Source organism: Petromyzon marinus, chromosome 40, assembly GCF_048934315.1.
Source record: "Petromyzon marinus isolate PM22_M1 ecotype Great Lakes invasive population chromosome 40, UKy_Petmar_22M1.pri1.0, whole genome shotgun sequence".
Classification (NCBI taxonomy): Eukaryota; Metazoa; Chordata; class Hyperoartia; order Petromyzontiformes; family Petromyzontidae; genus Petromyzon; species Petromyzon marinus.
This window is the reverse complement of record NC_133706.1, coordinates 8,258,274-8,279,589: the sequence shown is the minus strand read 5'-3', so window position 1 is coordinate 8,279,589 and position 21,316 is coordinate 8,258,274. Positions and strand designations below refer to the sequence as shown.

Sequence of the window (21,316 nt, the reverse complement as noted above, 5' to 3'; positions counted from 1 at the left end):
TGCGCTACGAACCCGACTAACCGAGTTCGATTCCCGCTCACGGCCAACGCCGGTGACGATTATCTGAACCGGTCGTGGGTCCTCCCCTAGGTCGACTCAGCCTCAAATGAGTACCTGGTGCGGTGTGTAAACATCGCCACTGGGGAGACAAAGGCGGCCGGGCGTGGTGGTGCTGGCCACCCACCCCCTCGTGTGCCGTGTTGGCCTTCGTAGGTGCTCGCTAACAGCACTTGCCCCCAAGAGTCTGTTAAGGCTATACGGGGGATCTTTGTTTGCCGGACAAGTAAAGCAACGCGTCTGAGAGGATGTCCAGACGGTGGAGATGGAGCAATGAAATTGGCTCAGCTGGGGGGGGCTCTCCGATGGGATCATTAACATCGCAGGACTGCGAGAGATGGAATTGTCACCGCTGACGATTTTTTTTATAATTGATTAATTACGAAATCACTACTCGTCGCGGGGGGGGGGGGGGGGTGGCGAAACCTGTGTTTGGGGAGGGGGGGGGGGAGGTGCGATCAACGATCCGTTGAGATCTGCTTTGCTTCCCAAACGCCAGGTTGGACGAAGGCAGTGGACACGCCTCGGATGGTGGAGGGGGGTGGCGGTCATGGGCACTTTAATCACAGTTGTCAGTCAAAATGGGGACAAAGTGGGTGTAGTGTAGCAGGGAAGGGCCCTCTTAACCTCCACTCGACGACGGCGCGCTGCGACCGCCCAAAACTTTCCAACTTTGCTCGATCTTCAAAAACTTCGCAACCGTTCGCTCGCGCCGATGTTATCTGAGCACAGCGAGGGAACTCGAGTGGCGCTGTCAAAATCCCTAAGGAGCAAGACACACTCGTGTCTCTGTGTGAGTGTCTCTGTGGCTGTGTGTGTTTCTCTCTCTTTGTCTCCGTGGGGAGCGGTAGTGTAGCGGGTAGCGCTCTACGCTACGAACCTGGCGATTCCCGCTCACGGCCAACAGCAGTGGCAGCTGATCTGAACCCGTCATGGGCCTCCCTTAGGTCGACTCAGCCTCAAATGATACCCGGTGCGGTGTGTAAACACATCGCCACGAGGGAGACAAAGGCTGCCGGGCGTGATGCTGGACACCCACAAACCCCGTCGTGTGCCGTGCCGGCTTTAATAGGTGCTCGCTAACAGCACTTGCCCCAACAGTCTGTTAAAGACTACATGGGAGGGGGAGGGGTGGTGTCTTTGTTTTTTGGTCTCTCTGTGTCTGTGTGTCTGCATGTCTGTGTGTGTCTGCATGTGTTGTGTCTGCGTGTGTTGTGTCTGCGTGTCTGTGTGTGTCTGTGTGTGTCTGCGTGTCGTTGTGTCTGTGTGTCTGTGTGTGTCTGCGTGTGTTGTGTCTGCGTGTCTGTGTCTGCGTGTCTGTGTGTCTGTGTGTCTGCGTGTCTGTGTGTCTGCGTGTGTTGTGTCTGCCTGTCTGTGTGTGTCTGCGTGTCTGTGTGTCTGCGTGTGTTGTGTCTGTGTGTCGTTGTGTCTGCGTGTCTGTGTGTCTGCGTGTCTGTGTGTCTGTGCGTGTCTGCGTGTGTTGTGTCTGCGTGTGTCTGCGTGTCTGTGTCTGCGTGTCTGTGTGTGTCTGCGTGTGTTGTGTCTGCGTGTCTGTGTTGTGTCTGCGTGTCTGTGCGTGTCTGTGCGTCGTTGTGTGTGTCTGCGTGTGTTGTGTCTGCGTGTGTTGTCTGCGTGTGTTGTGTCTGTGTGTGTCTGCGTGTCTGTGCGTGTCTGTGTGTGTCTGCGTGTCTGTGTGTGTCTGCGTGTCTGTGCGTGTCTGCGTGTGTCTGTGCGTGTCTGTGTGTGTCTGCGTGTGTTGTGTCTGTGCGTGTCTGCGCGTCTGTGCGTGTCTGCGTGTGTTGTGTCTGCGTGTGTTGTGTCTGTGCGTGTCTGCGTGTCTGTGTGTGTCTGTGCGTGTCTGCGTGTGTTTGCGTGTCTGCGTGTCTGTGCGTGTCTGCGTGTCTGTGTGTGTCTGCGTGTCTGCGTGTGTCTGTGCGTGTCTGCGTGTGTTTGGCCCAACTGCTAAATGTGCGACCGAGCGAGTTGGGAATGCCGGAGCGGGGACTGACGGCTGCCTGAAGCACTGCAGCAACGGAGAAGGGGAGGGCGAGCGGGGTGGGTGGGTGGGATGTGGTGGATCGGCCACTGAACGGCACGGAGGAGAGAGGTCGTCTGTTCTGGCGTGAGAACAGTGAAGTTCTTTTCCTCTCCTATAATTCCCAAAGGATCTCGGCACGACTGGGAGGCATTGTGCTCCTGGTAGAACACTCGACGTGCTCGGCAGTAATTATCGCACAGAGCTGAAGTAATTAAAAGTCGATCAGTCGCCTGAAAGGCGAAAACGGCGACGTCGTTTGCGGCCGATTAACTCGGGGCTCCTCTAAATATGACCGCTGCGCGACATCCTGCCTCCCGAAGGCGGGAAACCCCCGACAAGCCACGCCCATGTTACCTATGACATCAATAAGTCCCACCCGTCACCTCCCGTCCAGCGGCACAACGTGGGCGACCAGGGGTGAGATTTTTTTTTATTTCCCCCCCCCACCCACCAACTATTTTCGCGGTATCCTATTAGTCGAGAAACCAACACGAACAACGGGTGGATTCATCGGTTACTTCGAATAATCGGATCAGCCCATCTCGAAAACGTGGTGCAATGCAGAGAGGGTTTAGGGTTGTGAGTCGGGTCAAGAGGGCGTACTGCGTGAGTGAAGTATTTTCGTTTGATGGACAATATGAACACCTTTGGAAGACGAGACGCCCGCTTTAGTGTAAAAACAGGTGTTTGGTTAAGAGCAATGTTAGTTATTGCGCGGGTCAGAGAGACTTTGACAAAACAACTGGAGACACGTGTGAACACTGATGCATTCAGAGCCACAACAGGGAATGCGATGGAAGTATAGGGGAAGAAACTCAGTGGATTGGAAAATGGGCAAGGAAAACTTTGTCGATGTCTCTACGAAGAGGCGCTTGACTTGGGTGTGGTCACCCCGTTTTTGGGGAGCGGTGGCGCAGTGGTTAGCGCACCACACTACGAGTCCCGTTCACCGCCAACAACAGATCTGAATTGGTCCTGGGGCCTCTCCTAGGTCTACTCAACCTTAAATGAGTACATGTTGTGCTGTGTGCAAAACATCAGCACTCGGGAGACAAAGGTGGCCTGGCGTCGGGTTCGCCACGCCCACCCCCCGTCACGTGACTTCCCGGCCTTCTTCATAGGTGTTTGCTCACCAGCACTTGGCCCCAAAAAGTCTGTTAGGGGCTACACGGGGGATCTTAGCCTTTGGCGGTCGGAGGAGAGAGTAGGTCACTGAGACACCTTTGGGAGTGGCACCTCGGCGCCGTTGACCAAAGGGGGTGAGAGCCTAAAGGCCAAGGCGGTGGTGGCGATGAGGTGGCAAGAACATAGGTTGAAAAACGAAAAACTAAGCAATTTTTTTTGTTTTACCCAGTAAGGCCCACTGAGCTATGAAGCTCTCTTTTTCAGAAGCGACTTGGTCACAAATGAGAGCCCAACGAAGTGGCGTATCGCGTGGCAATGCATGGCAGCCTAACTAACTCTAAACGTGGGTTGATTCTGAATGTGGAGGGAAAAAAACAGGACCCGGAGAGAAGTTAACGCGCCCACGGGTTAGAGAGAAAGTGAGACACTTGTACAGGCGTCGGGTTCGGGCTTGAACCCACGACCTTCGTGCATGCCAGGCAAGCGAGATGATATCTCGCCACCGTTGGTAGGTCAGATGTTGCCCCCTTGCAACATATTGGGATCTAGGAGAAGGAAGCGATTTCGAAGAGCGGTGGAAATGAAGCAGCATTGGCCCGCGTGTTTGACTTCTCCACCGCCGTCACCTTTTTAAAATTCCAACGGTGCAACGACAGAAAACGTCCTCGCAACAACAACAACAACAGACAACAAAATGGGTGTCGTGCATCCACGACAACGCTCCCGTCAACACTTTCGGTAACCTTAGCGCACCAATGGACGCATTGCGCAAAAGGGCGCACGGACGAGTCGTCGTTGTTCCCCGCGTGCACCCCCGCAGTTACTCCGTGGCTCTCGATAGGCCTCGGCAAGGTAAGGTAATTTACCCTTTTTACTGAGTAAAAGTGTCAAGGTAAAGGGTAAAAGTGTCGACATGCCAAGGGGTAAGGTAAAGGGTAGTAGGGTAAAGGTAGCGTGGAAGAATTACCCGGTAGGGTAAAGGTAGCGCGAAGTATTACCCCGGTAAATACGGTGCCTTGTTCACCGCTAAAAGCTCCGTGGCGCAGTCCGTGGCCTCCATTTAATGAGTAATATTTTAAAAAAACTAAAAAAAAAACACGCTTTTATGAAGTGTACTAGTTATGGAAGAACTCCACGACTCCAAGAAGTGGCCCCGAAGCTTGCCGTAACGTAAGGGGACCCGTGGTGATTTACAGCCAACGTCAGTTGAGCGTGGAAAATTAGACCTAAGCCGAAACATAACATATAAAAAAGAATGTTTAAAAATATATATTTTTAATGATATAATATAGTGTTGTCATCAGTATGACATAAGTATACTAAGTTTGCAGTCGATACCACATTGGGAAGTGGGTTAAAATTGAGTTGCAAGATTTGAGGATACAACAACAACAGACAGAGTGAGTTTAAAGAAAGGATGTAAAATTGGAATCATCGAGAGTATTCTATATGAATAAAGTGCTCTACCTAGCGTTTACCGTTATAAACCTTTTTTAATTTGTAGTACCCCAGTAATTACCCTGTAATCGGTAATTAGTATGGGGTAAGGGTAAAAGGTCGGGTAAAGGTAGGCTCGTTGCTTTTAACCTTTTACCTTACCTGCTAAAGGGTAAAAGGTAGGGTAGAGTGATTGTATTGTGGTAAGGTAAAAGGTAGGGTAAAGGTAGGCTCGTTGTTTTTACCTTTTACGTTACCTTGCCGAGGCCTAGCTCTCGACCCATCACTCCCCTCCCACCCCTCCGACGGCGTGTCACCGGCAATAGATGTCCACATACACAAAAAAAACCCACGACGTGAATTAAATTCCACGCGATGTCCACCACTGACGACGCAGCTATGCCGGACAACGGGCGTGCGCGTCAAAGAGCAAACACGTGGCACCTTTTTGAGCGACGCAATTTTCGAACAGCGTTCAACAACGATGACGGGTGATTCGTGGCCCTGGTGGGCCGTAGTGTGGGGGCCCTGAGCAGAAATTATATTTGAGAGATGCCCCCCCCCCCACCATTCCACCATATCCCCTTTCATGTTCTGAAATGACAGCACGGGGAGATGCAGACAAGATAGAGATGAGGTTAATTGGCTGTTTAATGGTGATTACCTCGTTATGTTGATTAGATCTAGATTGAAAACCCATTTCTTTAGAACGTCTTTTTTGTGTGTGTGTTTAGTTTGTTGCCCCCCTCCACTTCCGATTAGCACGGTTGGCTCCGTACGGTGCGAAATAAGTTCAACATACGTACATACATTAGGATTTGAGTTCGAGTTGATGGTTGTACTTTAAAAAAAAAATGAATTTCGAAGCCACTTTAGCTGTTTGGGGCTCGGTTTTCTTTCTGTTATAGGGCGGGCTGCCATCGCCTCGTCAGTGATGTGGTCAAGCGAAGCCAGGAGGCAGCTCACTGCCCGGCAAGCAATGAAGTTGCCATACATTGTGTCCCAAACTGGCCATTAGCAGGTTGCAATCACCATCTCCTCGAATCTGAAAATAAAATAAGTGCCCGAACAGGCAGTGGGAACACATCGCGAGCCTGTGGGCCTCTACGTAACCCTATGGGTCAGCGTGTGTGAACCGATGTCCGCTCCGACCGTTCTCCAAGGGCAGGAGTGGGATTACCTCATGCCCGGAAGCCAACAGCTGGATTTACAACCCTCGATCTTGATTTATAGTTGCTACCCGATGCTTATCCAACACCCAACCAAGGGCAGGCTGCTATGGCGATGCGAATCAACATCTTAACGACATTCAGCCAAAAATAATGTTTGCCTCGGGTTGCGCGCCACTAAAAAACAAGCCAGACTTGCTTCGAACAATTTATTGACGCTGTTGGTTTTGCAGCTCACCAACAGGTACTTCTACTACAATACACACATTGTCAAAAAAAACTTGGGATGACAAAAAAATTATCCCTGCTAGGTCCAGTTTACATGTTTTTTTTACACCAAACTTCGGAAATGTTCTGCGTTTCTCAACAGCTGTGGCATTTGAATTGTCAAACCTATGAAAAACCCTTCCACGATTGTAAAAGCACTTGGCTCTAAAGACGTTTCACTGTGACACTTCTATTCACTGCTGCTTTTTTTTTACATGGCAGACACCAGTGGGCTTTTTTTAACAGGCGAGCACGGAGACAAGTGTGTCTTGCGTCTTCCCAGGTCTGCTAAAACAGGGCTTCTAAATTAAGCCTAAATTATAAATACCTTACGGAGTCGGTCTCCTGATAAGTGTTTGGCATATTACGGTGAAAATGTGCCACGTCTCCATTGCCAACAGCAGGGTAAATCTTAATCCATGTTATTTCACCAAGTTGGGAATCTGGCACAGTTCGTTCATTTAATTTAGGACCCTTTAAATCGCCCACACCGACGAAGCCCTCCCAACATTATGTACGTCAGGCGTTTGATGAGCATCCATCATCACCACGCTGGACAGGGAAGGTTGAAGGGCGAGGAACCCAGGTTTTAATTCCAATGAGATAGTTTGAGTAAACGGTAAATATAAGGATGGAGCGTTAAAAGTGGCCAGCACTGTTCTCAACCCGGCAACCAGCCATGGATAATATCAGTAGTGTGATATCCAAATCGGTCCTGGGTCTCCTTTTACTTGCATTCACCTGATCAGGATGGTGAAGTAGGATAAAAACAGATAGCATGACGGGCAGTGGGGGAGGCCTTCATCCAGCTAAAGAAATGTATAGCGACTGCGAATTCAAATGTATAGTTTACAAGAATTAGAATTACAATAAAAAACAATGAAACGACCGACAATTAAAAATATCTTTATTTGTACAATGCAGTATACACAGAAGTATTGTTTTCGTCTCAATCCATACATGCTTTCATCCCAAAACACTTCAGGTACATTTAATAAGTTGAACTAAGTAATTTAAATATCCGTTACAACAATGTATTTATACCATTGTGAAACACCAATAAAAAAAATGCATGAGTTTTAAAACATGTTTATACATACCATAGTACATCTACCCAAAGAAGTCGCCACAGATCGCCATTATACAAAAATAAATGTTTTCATCAACTCTCATTACCCACAAATATTTTAATACTGCAGACTATAATATTCTTATATTAATACATAATTGAACATGAAGAGATTACATCGGTTGCTTGAATTTTGGAAGCTCATTAAAATTTTCAATTATTCATTTAGGAAAGAGAATCTAAATGTGACCCTTTGCAATGAATGGCCAAAGGCAGAAAAAAGGCATCCGAAAATGGCGTTTTACCCACGCTGTTCTGTCAAACGGCGTGGCAGCAGCAACAAAAACCACACGCATACAAACAATTCAACACCAAATAGCATTCATTGTGGAAGTTAGGCATGTCTCGACAGTGAATGGTTCCAGGTGTTTAGACTACAGGTAAACTCTGCCAAGTTACCCCCTCCCCAACGTTGTCAAGGGTAAGAGTTGTACGGTTCAACAATGATGTAAATTTAAATATTCACTGGCTTCTAACAGAGTCGAGAGGATCCATTTGCACAATTCCTTGAAGTCACCTCTCCTATCTTGTCATTCGACTTTTGCTTAAATGCTCGTCGGTGCGGCACGGCTATTCTTTACTGGGTTTTCATAAGTGTGACGTGAGCTGGTTGTGGTTGACTTGCAACTTTTTACCTGTGGCTCACTGTTGAAGAGGGAAGTAGAATCTAAGGGATGTAATTATATGGTTAAATAAAAAGGAACATGAATGGAAGAGAGACCATGGGAAATAAGAGAAGGGATAAAGTATTAACATGGGACCAATAAGCCAAGAAATTATATTATTAGGAAGCCATTAGAGCTATGCACTTTTAAATCTAGATTGGAAAAAAAAACCGCATTCATTTTAGAACTGCTTTGTGTTTAGTTTGTCGTCTTTCCCTTGCACCTCCAATGAGCACGGTTGGCTACGTACGGTGCAAACGAAGTTCAATGTTGCACGCAGCAGTGTGTCCATTTCCACAGGGGATGGGGAAAGGGGGAGAGATTCTACGTGGGAGGGTAGCCACACAGAGAAGTCGGGTGATTTACAGGAGGGGGGCTTGGGCCGATTTAGATGTATAGAATGGGTTTGTCGTTAGGTGGAATAAGATGCTGGGAATATTGTGCCTGTCGACTGATCCATATATATGCCTCATTAGACTCCAGTTGCTTGGTCGTCCAAGTCTTAGGCCGTTTCGTTATTAGAGGCTATATTACATACAGCGACTGCTCTGCATGTGAAGGGAAATGTTGTACAATTTATACAATATTTTAAAAGACACATTAGGTTCTCGCCACACGTTTGGTGAACTTTTTTTTCAGTGAATTAATAATGCGAATGCTTTTCTGGCATGGTATTTTTTGGATGCATTACAAAAAATACATTTTGCGCGCTCTAAAATTGTCAGCGGTCATAAGTTAAAATAAAAAAAAAAACCTCATCTGGTTAAAACTTTACCTTGACAAACAATGAAAAATTTCAAAACCACACATTGTATATCGATTAAACTATTTTGCAACGTGGAATTCCCATTAATTAAAACAAATGTTTATGGGCAGTGGCTGCACAGCCTATTCTTAATAGCATACACAACCCTGGTGACAATTTATTTAATAAAATCAAGTTCCTTCATTTAGAACAGTACGTTACAATAATTCTCGACCGTTTCTCTATTTTCAAAATGCCTCTTGCTGGAAAGGTTAACTGTATTTCAAATTTACATCTATTCAGTCCAAGCCAGACTTAGCCAACTTTTCATTCTGATAACTCATGGCTGTTCATGTTGCACACCGCTCGATGCCATTATAACTTAAAAACGAAAAGATATTTTTTTTTTACAGACATGCCCCTTAAATACATATTGCATTCGTTGTCCACATGGGATGGTTCCTCGTGTCCGAAAGTGGCCCATCTTCAAGGCCCGCCTTGGTAGCTATAGTGTGTCCCTACAGTCTGTGAAAACAGCAGCATGGAGCAGCAGGGCGCACAAAATTAGCGAAAATGTAAACAATCCAGAGAAAGTGATATTTCACAACATCTGTATTTTATTATAAGCATATTTTTAAAAATCATTCAGGACCTTTTCCAAAGATAAATGCGCGTGTTATAATAGGCATGTGACAATTCACTCCATGGGCAAACCATTTTAGTATTGTTTTCAGTTGCATTTGTATCGTTTAATTTTTCTCCCATATTTGTACAGTCGTTTGTGCCATTAGCCTATATATAGCAGCTCACGTCTGCACATAACTTGTAAATAGATCCACACAGGGACATTTTCAATGTATTGGGACTGTAAAATTTCTATCATAATGACGAATTGATGCACGATTACATTCCTTGTGTTAAGCCACCACAGATCCCTCTGGGCCAGACTGTAGTAGTATTTTTGATAGCCAACTTTTGATATCTGGACAGGTGATTTTTGCCATTGTCCAAGCATGTAGAGTATTTTGATGTGCTAGCACGTGAGCATGTGTCCTTGTGTGGTCAACCGCTTACATCATATCCTTCCCCAAACTTAAATTGGTTTGGCTTGAAGTCGTAGGAAGTCAACTTTGGTAATTTTAGGTGACCTTTTGCACCCTGAAAAAAAAACACAATCGTAATAAGTTAGGACAATCCGCGCAGCACGCAAGATTAATACAAGTCAAGTTTTCAGTCCAGAAATTGCTTGCTCATTCCACTGCTGGCAAGCACTTCCCAAATCAGTCGCAAATTACATCAGATTCTGGTCCTGCCCTTTACATAAAACCGCATTGACCAGGATGGTGAAGTATGGTCAACTCCATGACCAACATGGTGTGGGGGGGGGGAGGGGTCTATGCTTTCATCCACTGTGGATCGAGAATGGGATTCATTTATTTATTATACCCCACTTAACCAGGTGGTGGCTCTTATTTTTTCAGCAATTATCAGATTGGAGGCTGTGTTAACAACAGTTATTATCTCAGCAGCAATAATCATTTAATGCCCGACTCCTGACAAAAGCTTAAAGCTGACCAACGGCCACTCACTCCGGGTGTATTGATAGCAAACACTGCAGTTCACTCCGAGCCCTGCACAAACACCGGGTTTCTACATTTCATTTCCTCTAATACCTCACGACTAAAAAAAGCACATGTTGGGACGAACGGCCACAGCTGAAATACAGCTCAATGGGTTGGGAGTGCATTGTGTGCGCACAGACCCATGCGTGCAGTTTGCAAATCTGTGAGATTACTGCAACACTGGAGGACACCATCACTGCAAGGTTAGGGCAGAACACATTCATTGTTCTGTCCCGAAAATTCACATCACATGTAATGGCTAACGAAACAGCAAGAACCACTAAGCCCCAAGTCAAGTCTAGGTAGAATGGCATGGTGAATGCATGCCCACATGCCTGGCTTTGTCAGCTCTTAAGATCTTATTATGTTCTCTCAGAAGCTGGTATATGACAAAGTCCTTAGAAGGGCGTTCTCTTGATAAAAACATGAGAACCGACTGCTTTCCTGGGCCATTGTTTTCAAACGTTGTAGACCTGGGCAATCCAACTGCTGGATTAAAGGCTCTCCCCATGCCGTATCATCGGAGGGGGTAGTTTGACCATACTTCACCACGGTGGTCAGTGCTGGGCTGGTGAAACAAGGCAGAGGCGCCAGTTTCGATATGACTCGCTATTGATTAGCCGTGGCTGGGACTCAAACTCGGGTGGCGGGGTTAAAACTACTGCATGGCAACATTCTCGTGTGTGTGCAAGAGCACATGGCTCTCGCATGCGACCTGCGGTGGTGGTAGAATAATGTAAAAGGGCCGCTTAGGAGGCGGCCCTCACGAATTATAGTCCAAAAGGGCCGGAGAGGACGACCAATGGAGCCGTCGGTGGATAGCGGACCGGGTGGGGGGGGCTGTGCCAGCAGCATGCAAAGTCAGAAGCCCTCCGATCAGCCACTCGGGCAGCCACTCGGCAAGTGCCGGAAATAAAAATAAAAAGGTGCGAAGAGATAGATGAAAAATAAAAATGGCACGAGGGAAAGGGGTGGAGGAGACCGTTGGCGGTGGAGAAGACCGAAGGAGGATTGGAGAAAGGGAGAAAAGGCAGCAGGGTGTATATAGGAGAACTTGGGTGGAGTTTGCGGGGGCGTGATGCAAACACGGGGCTTGTGTGTAGATAACTGATGACATGTGCGGCGGGCACGGGAAAGACCAAGTGCGGCAGAGAGTGGAGTTGCTGGATAAAGTGCCTCAAGAAGATACGTGGATCTCCTTTAAATAAATAGTCTGTAGGTGGAGAAATCAACTAGTTAAGACCATGGGTACTGCAACCTCGGTGGAAGTAGGCGAGAATGTGATAAGGCAACAGATTGCCAGTGAGACAAGGTCACTGAAGCAAATTTTAGCGAGTGCTGGATCAACATGTGGCTCTCACCAGAACGCTCAGCAGGATGAGAGCCGGAATGCCGATGATGCCGAGGATGATGATGGCGATTCCCCACGCTGGTACAGACTGGCAACGCTGGAGTTGGGGGTTGCACGGCAGTGCAGTGTTTGGGGAGGCAGCAGATGGATTGCCGATGGTTGTGGCCGTTGTGCTGGTCGTGCTGGTCGTGCTGGTCGTTGCTGAAGAAAAACCAAATGGCACATGCACACGTACATAAAACATTCCAACCATGCTCTCAACACCATGTGGGTGGTTCTGCGCAGATTTTTTTGTTGCAACACTTAACACTGATCAGTGAATATTGGTGAAGAATGGGGCAGAGAAGGGGAGGCTTGGATCCGATATCACTTTCAAATGATGTTAGGCGTGGCTGCAATTCGAAGGTGGGTCACCAGGTTCGTAGAGCAGCATGCCAAGCAGTGTTTACCTCTCCGCCCCCTTTAACTCGAATAATGCATTCATGCACAAGCATCTTTAAAGTAACAATTGACTCGTATAAAACCCTGCTCATTGTTACCGTTTGCTTTGTGTCATGCAATTAGGGTGTGCAAATATTATCTATTATATGCACTTGCATTTTGTTTGCCATTTCTAGATTTTTAATCTCAACTGTGCTATCAATTTAGGAGACAATAAGCATTTGCATCTCACAAAGTAGTTCAATCCTCTGTGAAATGGCCCACAGAAGCTGATATCGTAGGCTCTCCAAAAACCTACAATTGACTTCTAGTCACAAAGTGCATGGCAGAAACTTGTTATCCGCTTTTAATATTAATGTCTGACCTGGGTTCATTCTCAGACCTGGAATTTGGAAAACGTCTGGAAACATTTTTTAAAACAGGAAAGGTATTTGCATGTGCAAAGTCACTGGTTGACTTGGCTCAAAACCTGCAAACTAAGAACTTGAGAAAAGTAAAAACCAGTATCCCAGTAAAGCCTTGGCAACATTAGTTGAAGGCAACAGAGTGCAAGTCCGTGCAATGCAAAGATGGATGCACCATACACGGTGAAGAATGATAGGGAAACATCAGGAAGAGATGGGATATGCCGATCACCAATAGACGGCTGCTGCCGCCGCCGCCGGAATTTCATAGGCCCAGCAACCTTGATAAAAAGGGGCCTGGACGGGGGGGGGGGGGGAAGAGATTGGGCTCGGCAAAGACTTACGTGCAATGCCATCCACGCTGCTTCCTGCGGCGTCGAGCTGCAGGTTACCGAGCAAGACACCGCTGGCGGTCAGCTCATTCACAACATCCTGCGATGAGGGTGGCGTGTTTGCATATACAGCTGTTGAATCGACTATCACAGAGCCAGACCTGCAACAGGGAACAAAACGAGCGTGAATAATCAACAGCAGCCTCTTTGCTTCAGGAGAATCAGTACACAGTTTGTTACATATCCCCAGTGGCTGGGGACCAGGTCATAAGCTGATGTGAACGTACATTGAAAAATGAGGAACACCAAATGCTATGCTGGGTGTGGCCAGTTAATTGGTAATGCACGTGACGTGGAGGTTGCTTAACCATACTTGTGCAAGTCGATTTCATAAAGGCGAGGCCCCAAGAACAGCTGATACGCTACTCGTCACGGATGCTATCCGTGGTTGAGAATAACTCGGGTCCCATTGCATTCACAGTGCAGGTGGCTAACCATTGTGCCCTTTGTCCACTGTGTACATCACGTATGGAGATTACCATATTGCAATTTATTAACTTGTGCTCGGCAGCCATTGGTGAATTGCACTCTTAAAAACTCAAAATGTTTTTTTTTATTTTACCAGGCAAGGCCCACTGAACTATATAGGTATTTTTCAAAAGCGACCTGGACACAAATTCTAGCTCAACTAAGTGGCTAACAATGTGGAAATTTATAGCAGTAAAATAATCTAAATACATGCTTCTAAATGTGGACAGAATAAAACGGAGGTCCCGGAGAAAAATCCACATCACCACAGGGAGAACATACAACCTCCAAATATATAGGTGTCAAGGGTTGGCATCGAACCCACGACCTCCTGTATACCAGGCAAAGTAGTTAACATCTCACCGTGGTACCCCCTTGTAAAAATTAAAATGTAGAACTAATCTCAATTAAGGTTTATGAAGTGATAAAATTGTACTGTCCATTTAGTAGCCCTTGTTTGATTATTTTTTTTTAACAGTTGTTTGAAAAGGATTCGTCTTACATTGTAAACTACAGGTCGCCTGTTCGTGGATAATGCAACCGTCATTTCCTATTGGCATTCACAAACCTGGTCTTTTCGCATCCACCTACATCAGCCTCCAGCTAATGGGAAATGCGCCATAAATAAATGTTATGGTTGTGCCCCTCCAAGGGTATAATAGGTAATTTAAAACATACCTGAAGGTTTTGATGATAATGTACTGCAGGTTGTTATGCTTTGGTTTCAGCACATCATTAATCTGCAAAACATCAAGAACGGATGGATCAGCAATTGAACCTTATGGCAGGACCCTGGGGCCCCAAATAATCGGAAGTAAAAAGCATAATTAATGCATTTTTGGCGACTCCGTCCCACTGCACACATGAACGCCACGACCCATCAGAAATAAATCCTCTCGTTCTTCACCGAGCACCCATCGTTACCAAAATTGCCGTAGTCGTAAACAAAACTTGAAACTTTGATTAGCGCATCATGTAGAGCTCGATGAGAGGACTATATTGCCGTATCGTTCGCCTTCAATCGACATAAAATTACGTCGCAACGCAGTTTATGCGAGAGCCAGGGGGGGCTTATGGGACCCCGGGGTCCTGCCATAAGGTTCAATTGTAGTTTGTGGCTTCCAACTGCTCCCCATCGCCTACCGTTTGAGATGGCTGCTTAAGGTTGAATACCAGTGTTTTAGTACCAAGGGCTTCACAAAGATCCGATTGGTTAACAAAAAATACGCAAATCGAGTACCTTGTACCTTAATATTTTAAACTATCATAAACGTCCCAGGCTGATTATATTACTGTAGATTTACCTACAATACAGAGTATCAAACATCCTGATGCTTGGAGGAAATATTTGACTCGGATTTTTTTAACTGCTTGCTTACTACTGGCAGACTTTCAACTAGGAGAAACTATCACCCCCCCCTTCTGAACGAATTTTAGCCTACTCTTCCACCCTGGCCAGACCTCTTAGACGAGGTTTGGATACTCATACTTTGCCTCAATACACGCAACCAACTGTTTGTTGAGTTTTACTGCTGGGGAGATTTAAGAAAAGTATTAATTGTTTTCCAATGTAGGCCACCTCCCCGAATCTTGATACTTGGCGAGGCATTTCTGGAGGCGGCATGTTATTATTAGAAAGAAAAATGTACCAGTGTGCATTTTATCTGCTCACCCCAATCCAAACTGCTTTGGCGAGGTTTTTGTAGGCAATGCTGCTGATGTTGGTTAGGTCGGTAGAGTAATCCCTGTTAAGGATGCGGAGTGTAATCATCCGTGTGGCATAGTTGGATAGGTTGCCTGAAAACAGCAAGTAAAAAAAAAATTGCACGTGTTAGGGAAAGGTTGGTGGAAATACATACATACAAATGCTCGTCTTTAAAATTTACATGAATTATGGTCCCAGCATTGTACATTATATATATTATATGCAGCATTTACCAAGTGTCAATGGATTTAATGGATTTAAAGGGAAACAGTGGTGAAGGAATGCTGCTGTGGCAAAATTGTTCGCACACTGGGATTTGTAATCCAGAGACCTCCAGTCCGATTTGATCATCTGACAGGGCAGTTAATGCAAAAACCCCAGTTAGTCGATCAGCTGGTCACGTGTTGGTAAAATGTGCATATTCACCTTTGACAAGGTCTGGCCATTGTGGAAGAATAGGCCAAAAATACCCTCTTATAAAAAGGCTCTCGAGTTCCCCCTCTCATGAAAGCCCTTCCCACCAGCAGTGGTGCGAGCAACAAATAAGGATGCACGTTTACCCCAGTGTTAAGACTTAAACGTACTGTTATTTAAGAAGCAGTTTGCACACTGTGCGATGAACTGTGGTACATCCAATCCTATTGCTGGGTGAACAGCGGCAGATTGGCGACAGGTTTAAAAAAAAAGTGTCAATTATTTTAACATCAGAAGTTCAAACCGGTGGCCTCTGGATCGCAGGTCAAGTGTGTGTCATCCAAATCAAATACCATGGCAGCAACTCTTAAATTAAAGTGTGAAGGGAAAAAAAAAACAAGAACTACGAAAAGCATAGCTGCTCACCGGCAACAGAGAGCGTCGTTACATCCACTGTGAGATTAGACCCTCCAAAGGTCTGTTCTGGGAAGACGGTGGTGCTTTCAATGAGGGAACGAAGTTCTGTATTGTTCACGGTGGTGTTTGAACTGAAGATCACATCAGTCGAAGACAGCAGCCACGGTGGGCTGTCACTGGAGAGACAAAAATAAAAAAAAAACAGCCGCAACTTTATAATTTGGGAGAAAAAAATTAATTCACATTTCATTAAAAGTAGGCATTAGCGCTCTTCATCATTAACTATTGAAAGATGTAATCTTAACATCTAGGTTTCTACCATCTTTTTATTGGTTTTGTCTATGGTTTCACACCACAAACCCAACTGTGATTATGCATAAAGAATTCTTGTTAACAAGCATAACTAAAAAAAATTTCTCACAAGTATAAGAATTTATTTTAAAATCAGTTACATGAACATTATATGCCGTTCAGCCGTTTTTTTTTAACAGTGCAGCTGGGCGTAGTGCATCCTGAATTAACATCGATGCACATCGGCATTCCATTTGTCCATCAACTAAATAAGAGCCTTTCAGAAGGTCGAAATAAACAAGTTATACAAAGTGGACCCCCCCCCCCCCCAGAGGTGGGAGGGTAAAAGGTTGATCCAACAGGGTTACAAAAATTGTCAACCCCCACGAAAGAATAAATTTCTTTTATTAGGCATATATGCCTACACACCTTACATACAACAGTCAGTACTATCTGCACACATTGGGGGGGGGGGGGGAGAAGAGGACATCAGTGGGGGCGATGGGCGGAAGCACAAAGGGCTGAGAAGCCCTTCGCAGGAGCTAGAGAATATTGGCGGCCGGGGGCCGCCAACATTCTCCTGTTTAAAAGGGGGGGGGGGGCATGACATCGTCAATCCAAAATTAATTTAAAAAACCCCAAAACGGAATGAGTATCTGCTTTTCGATTTGAAGCTTTCGTGACTGCAAGGATTCATCTTCTTTGGTTCTTTCGGTAAAGTCACGTAGAATGAGAATCAAATAAACACAATAAAATTTTATTTTATTATTTTATTCTCATTCTACGTGACTTTACCGAAAGAACCAAAGAAGAAGTATCTGCTTTGTCATGCATCCGTTGCAGTTCCCACACCATATATAGAAGGGAAAGGCTGTACCAAGAACTTGAACTGATTTAGAGAAGTGAGAACAGGGGCAGAGAGCCTCAGCAAAGGGGCCTGAGCCCCCCCCCCCCACCCAAACTACTTGGATGTATTTAGCATTCCTGTGTTCTGCTCACACCTCCGCAAACGATGAAAGGTATACGATACCATATTCCTGTGCTGTAATAACACCCGCTCACATTATTTACATTGGTAGCATAACAGGAACCGACCTGAATGTTGTGTCCAGCAGGAGAATGTTGTTGGGTCCATACTTCGTTTGCAGAATTTTATTCAACTGAAACAAGACAATGAAAAAGACAACTCATGGTCACTTTGCAGCAGTGTCATAAATGGTGACGAGCAATATATGAACCTTATCTCACCACCTTCTGCATTGACCAGAATGGTGAAGTATGGTCATTCCACCCCCATGACCAATAACGTGTGTGGAGACCTTTGTCTCGCAGTGGCTTGATAAATGGCTGCAAATGTATTATTTGATAATAAATCAGTTATCTTATAATTGACATAGCATTCATTTTCCTACCTCACACCACTGTTGGCCTAAAGACAAAATTGCTCCTCAGAGAGTGCATTTGGCTTACTCTCAAGACCTATGACCAGCGTGGAAAAGGAGGTGGGGGATACCCACACTTTACTCTACCATATAAATCACCTGCTGATCAACTGGCATACCCATTTATATTGTTCGGTGGACAGGCGTGGGGATTTTGGAAACTTACCCGATACATCAACTGCCATGCCGGGATTACAAATTGAGTACGCTCACACCATTACACTGCAGCAGCATCCCCATTAACGTGGCAAATTTTATTAAGTATACCAATCAATTTTAGGGGTGCACTATGGAGTGGAGCCACCAACCTCTCCTGCATATTGGCTCTTCAGGGCACCGTAGTCGGCGCTGGATCGGTTGGCCAGAGTTGCCATGAACGGGGTGTTGATCTGCATCACCAATGGGACAACATTGTAGGGCTTGGTACCTGGAGACACAGGAAGACACAAATCGTTATTACATCTGCTTTGAGCAAGAGTTTGCCGAATTCAATCCTACTTGCGATTCAATTAAAGCAAGAGCCTGCAGATACACGAGGTTGAGCGTTATCCTTGTGTATCTACAGGATACAGTGAGGGAAAAAAAGTATTTGATCCCCTGCTGATTTAGTACGTTTGCCCACTGACTAAGAAATGACCAGTCTATAACTTTAATGGTAGGTTTATTTGAACAGTGAGAGACAACAACAACAAGAAATCCGGAAAAGCGCATGTCAAAAATGTTATAAATTGACTTGCATTTTAATGGAGGGAAATAAGTATTTGACTCCCTCTCAATCAGAAAGATTTCTGGCTCCCAGGTGTCTTTTATACAGGTAACGAGCTGAGATTAGGAGCACACTATTAAATGGAGTGCTCCTGATCTCAGCTTGTTACCTGTATAAAAAGGCACCTGTCCACAGAAGCAATCAATCAATCAGATTCCAAACTCTCCACCATGGCTAAGACCAAAGAGCTCTCCAAGGATGTCAGGGACAAGATTGTAGACCTACACAAGGCTGGAATGGGCTACAAGACCATTGCCAAGCAGCTTGGTGAGAAGGTGACAACAGTTGGTGCAATTATTCGCAAATGGAAGAAACAAAAGAACTGTCAATCTCCCTCGGCCTGGGGCTCCATGCAAGATCTCACCTCGTGGAGTTGCAATGATCATGAGAACGGTGAGGAATCAGCCCAGAACTACACGGGAGGATCTTGTCAATGATCTCAAGGCAGCTGGGACCACAGTCACCAAGAAAATAATTGGTAACACTACGCCGTGAAGGACTGAAATCCTGCAGCGCCCGCAAGGTCCCCCTGCTCAAGAAAGCGCATACATGCCCGTCTGAAGTTTGCCAATGAACATCTGAATGATTCAGAGGACAACTGGGTGAAAGTGTTGTGGTCAGATGAGACCAAAATGGAGCTCTTTGGCATCAACTCAACTCGCCATGTTTGGAGGAGGAATGCTGCCTATGACCCCAAGAACACCATCCCTACCGTCATACATGGAGGTGGAAACATTATGCTTTGGGGGTGTTTTTCTGCTAAGGGGACAGGACAACTTCACCACATCAAAAAGGGACGATGGACGGGGCCATGTATCGTCAAATCTTGGGTGAGAACCTCCTTCCCTCAGCCAGGGCATTGAAAATGGGTCGTGGATGGGTATTCCAGCATGACAATAACCCAAAACACACGGCCAAGGCAATAAAGGAGTGGCTCAAGAAGAAGCACATTAAGGTCCTGGAGTGGCCTAGCCAGTCTCCAGACCTTAATCCCATAGAAAATCTGTGGAGGGAGCTGAAAGTTCGAGTTGCCAAACGTCAGCCACGAAACCTTAATGACTTGGAGAAGATCTGCAAAGAGGAGTGGGACAAAATTCCTCCTGAGATGTGTACAAACCTGGTGGCCAACTACAAGAAACGTCTGACCTCTGTGATTGCCAACAAGGGTTTTGCCACCAAGTACTAAGTCATGTTTTGCAGAGGGGTCAAATACTTATTTCCCTCATTAAAATGCAAATCAATTTTATAACATTTTTGACATGCGTTTTTTTGAAATGTTTTGCTGTTATTCTGTCTCTCACTGTTCAAATAAACCTACCATTAACATTATAGACTGATCATTTCTTTGTCAGTGGGCAAACGTGCAAAATCAGCAGGGGATCAAATACTTTTTTCCCCTCACCATCTACTGCAGCTTGAGACGCTAAATACATTTGATTAGGTTTGGTTTTTTGGGGTCCAATCGCCTCCAAATGCCTTTGCACAACCGCAGGCAAGACAATGCTGGCACTACGTAGCCGTGTGACTGCCCGCGTGTTCTACTGCTGGAGAATGAAAGTCTTTACCATCGATGGCTATGGACGACTCTTTAACGTAGACACCAGTGCTAGCCAACTGAGAGTTGGTGTCAATCTTGGCGCGCAGAAGGTTGAAGACGTCCACAGGTGGGATGAGGCTCGTGGTGTTGAATGACGCTATGGAGGTCACGCCGACCACACCGGAAATGTTCCTGCAGAGAAATCCGTTTCACGTTTTAGAACGATGGCTCCAGCAACTCTTATGTTTAAAATGGATTTGTTAATTTATCTTTCAATCTATATACACTCTAACGTAGGTAAAAATACTTTAAACGATTTATTTTTTAGTCACTAAAATGTACGTTTCAGTCAAAGAATATAAAACTCACGAGAAGGTTGTCATCACCGAAACTGGTTGCACCGAATAACTGTTGAACATATTCTGCACCTGTTGGGAAAGGGATTGAGGTTCACAACAAAACGAGAGGGGGTACATTTTAGTCACAGTCATCATTATTTACAATACAATTTTGTATTTTACAAATTCTACAGGGGACACACCCACCAAGAAAATTGGAGGTCTTTTTTAACAGACCAGAGGAAGAGGAGTTGAAAAGCTACAAGGAGAATGGAGACGACATTGTGGTGGTAGACATTAGGATGAAGATGCTGCAATAGACAGTGACAGTCATGTGCAGACGAGGAAAATCTCAAGAGTGGACTTGAACTGGGGAAGGTCACAGAGTACAAAATGTCCCGAGGTAGAGTCCTTCCATCGGGGGAATGTTGGCAAGTAAATTTGTTCACCGAAGACCTTGATTATTGTGGCGGAAAGTGCGTCAGAGTAGAGCAAGATGAGAGAGGAAAAGGTTGCTGGGGGCAAGCCCATGGAGAGTCTTACAAAAAGGCCACGGCAATATTTTTGTATGTGAGCAAGTGAATAGATCTGGGGCGATAGTCTGATTTACTGTGCGGGCATCATGGATATTTAACAAAGGCCAAAAAGGCCTACTGTTTTGCAGGCAAAGCACACTGCGCGCCCAAGGAAAAAGCACTGGAGTGCGTTTTAGCGCAAGTTCGTTTGTGGGTGCCTTTACCTCTTGGTTGATCTGATTGCTGAGGCCAAGGTATTCAGATGAAGTGTTGTTATTCAAGGCATTGGTGTAGACCTTGTTTATCGTGAGGAAGGTAGTGTTTACTTGGAGTGGTGGCAGAGTGGCAATCGTGGCATCTGCAAGAAAATTTCAAAGTGTTAAAATCCAACATCAGTGTAAATGCATTCTGAATAATTACGTGCAAGATGCAATTATACACAGAATCATTTCTCAGCTTGGAGTTTACGTAATGCTGTTGAATTTTGATTTAAAGCTTTCGTGACTGCAGGGATTCATATTCTTGGTTCTTGCGGTAAAGTCTATGTGACTTTACCGAAAGAACCAAGAATATAATGCTGT

General features: G+C 45.5%; 1 protein-coding gene across 1 annotated transcript in view; it reads right to left on the bottom strand.

The window, feature by feature from the left end:
• Nucleotides 1-6,983: 6,983 nt before the first annotated feature.
• LOC116950815 (uncharacterized) overlaps nt 6,984-21,316 on the bottom strand; it is a 32,685-nt gene continuing 18,352 nt past the window's right edge. Inside the window, exons 18-29 of the mRNA XM_032968902.2 lie at nt 20,960-21,093; nt 20,252-20,310; nt 19,911-20,074; nt 17,888-18,006; nt 17,233-17,297; nt 15,856-16,022; nt 14,983-15,107; nt 13,989-14,050; nt 12,795-12,943; nt 11,616-11,806; nt 9,707-9,790; nt 6,984-9,157 (exon numbers count right to left, since the gene is read on the bottom strand). Coding sequence (XP_032824793.2) covers nt 9,119-9,157; nt 9,707-9,790; nt 11,616-11,806; nt 12,795-12,943; nt 13,989-14,050; nt 14,983-15,107; nt 15,856-16,022; nt 17,233-17,297; nt 17,888-18,006; nt 19,911-20,074; nt 20,252-20,310; nt 20,960-21,093 — 1,358 coding nt within the window. The 3' untranslated portion in view covers nt 6,984-9,118. The remainder of the gene's footprint in view (nt 9,158-9,706; nt 9,791-11,615; nt 11,807-12,794; nt 12,944-13,988; nt 14,051-14,982; nt 15,108-15,855; nt 16,023-17,232; nt 17,298-17,887; nt 18,007-19,910; nt 20,075-20,251; nt 20,311-20,959; nt 21,094-21,316) is intronic.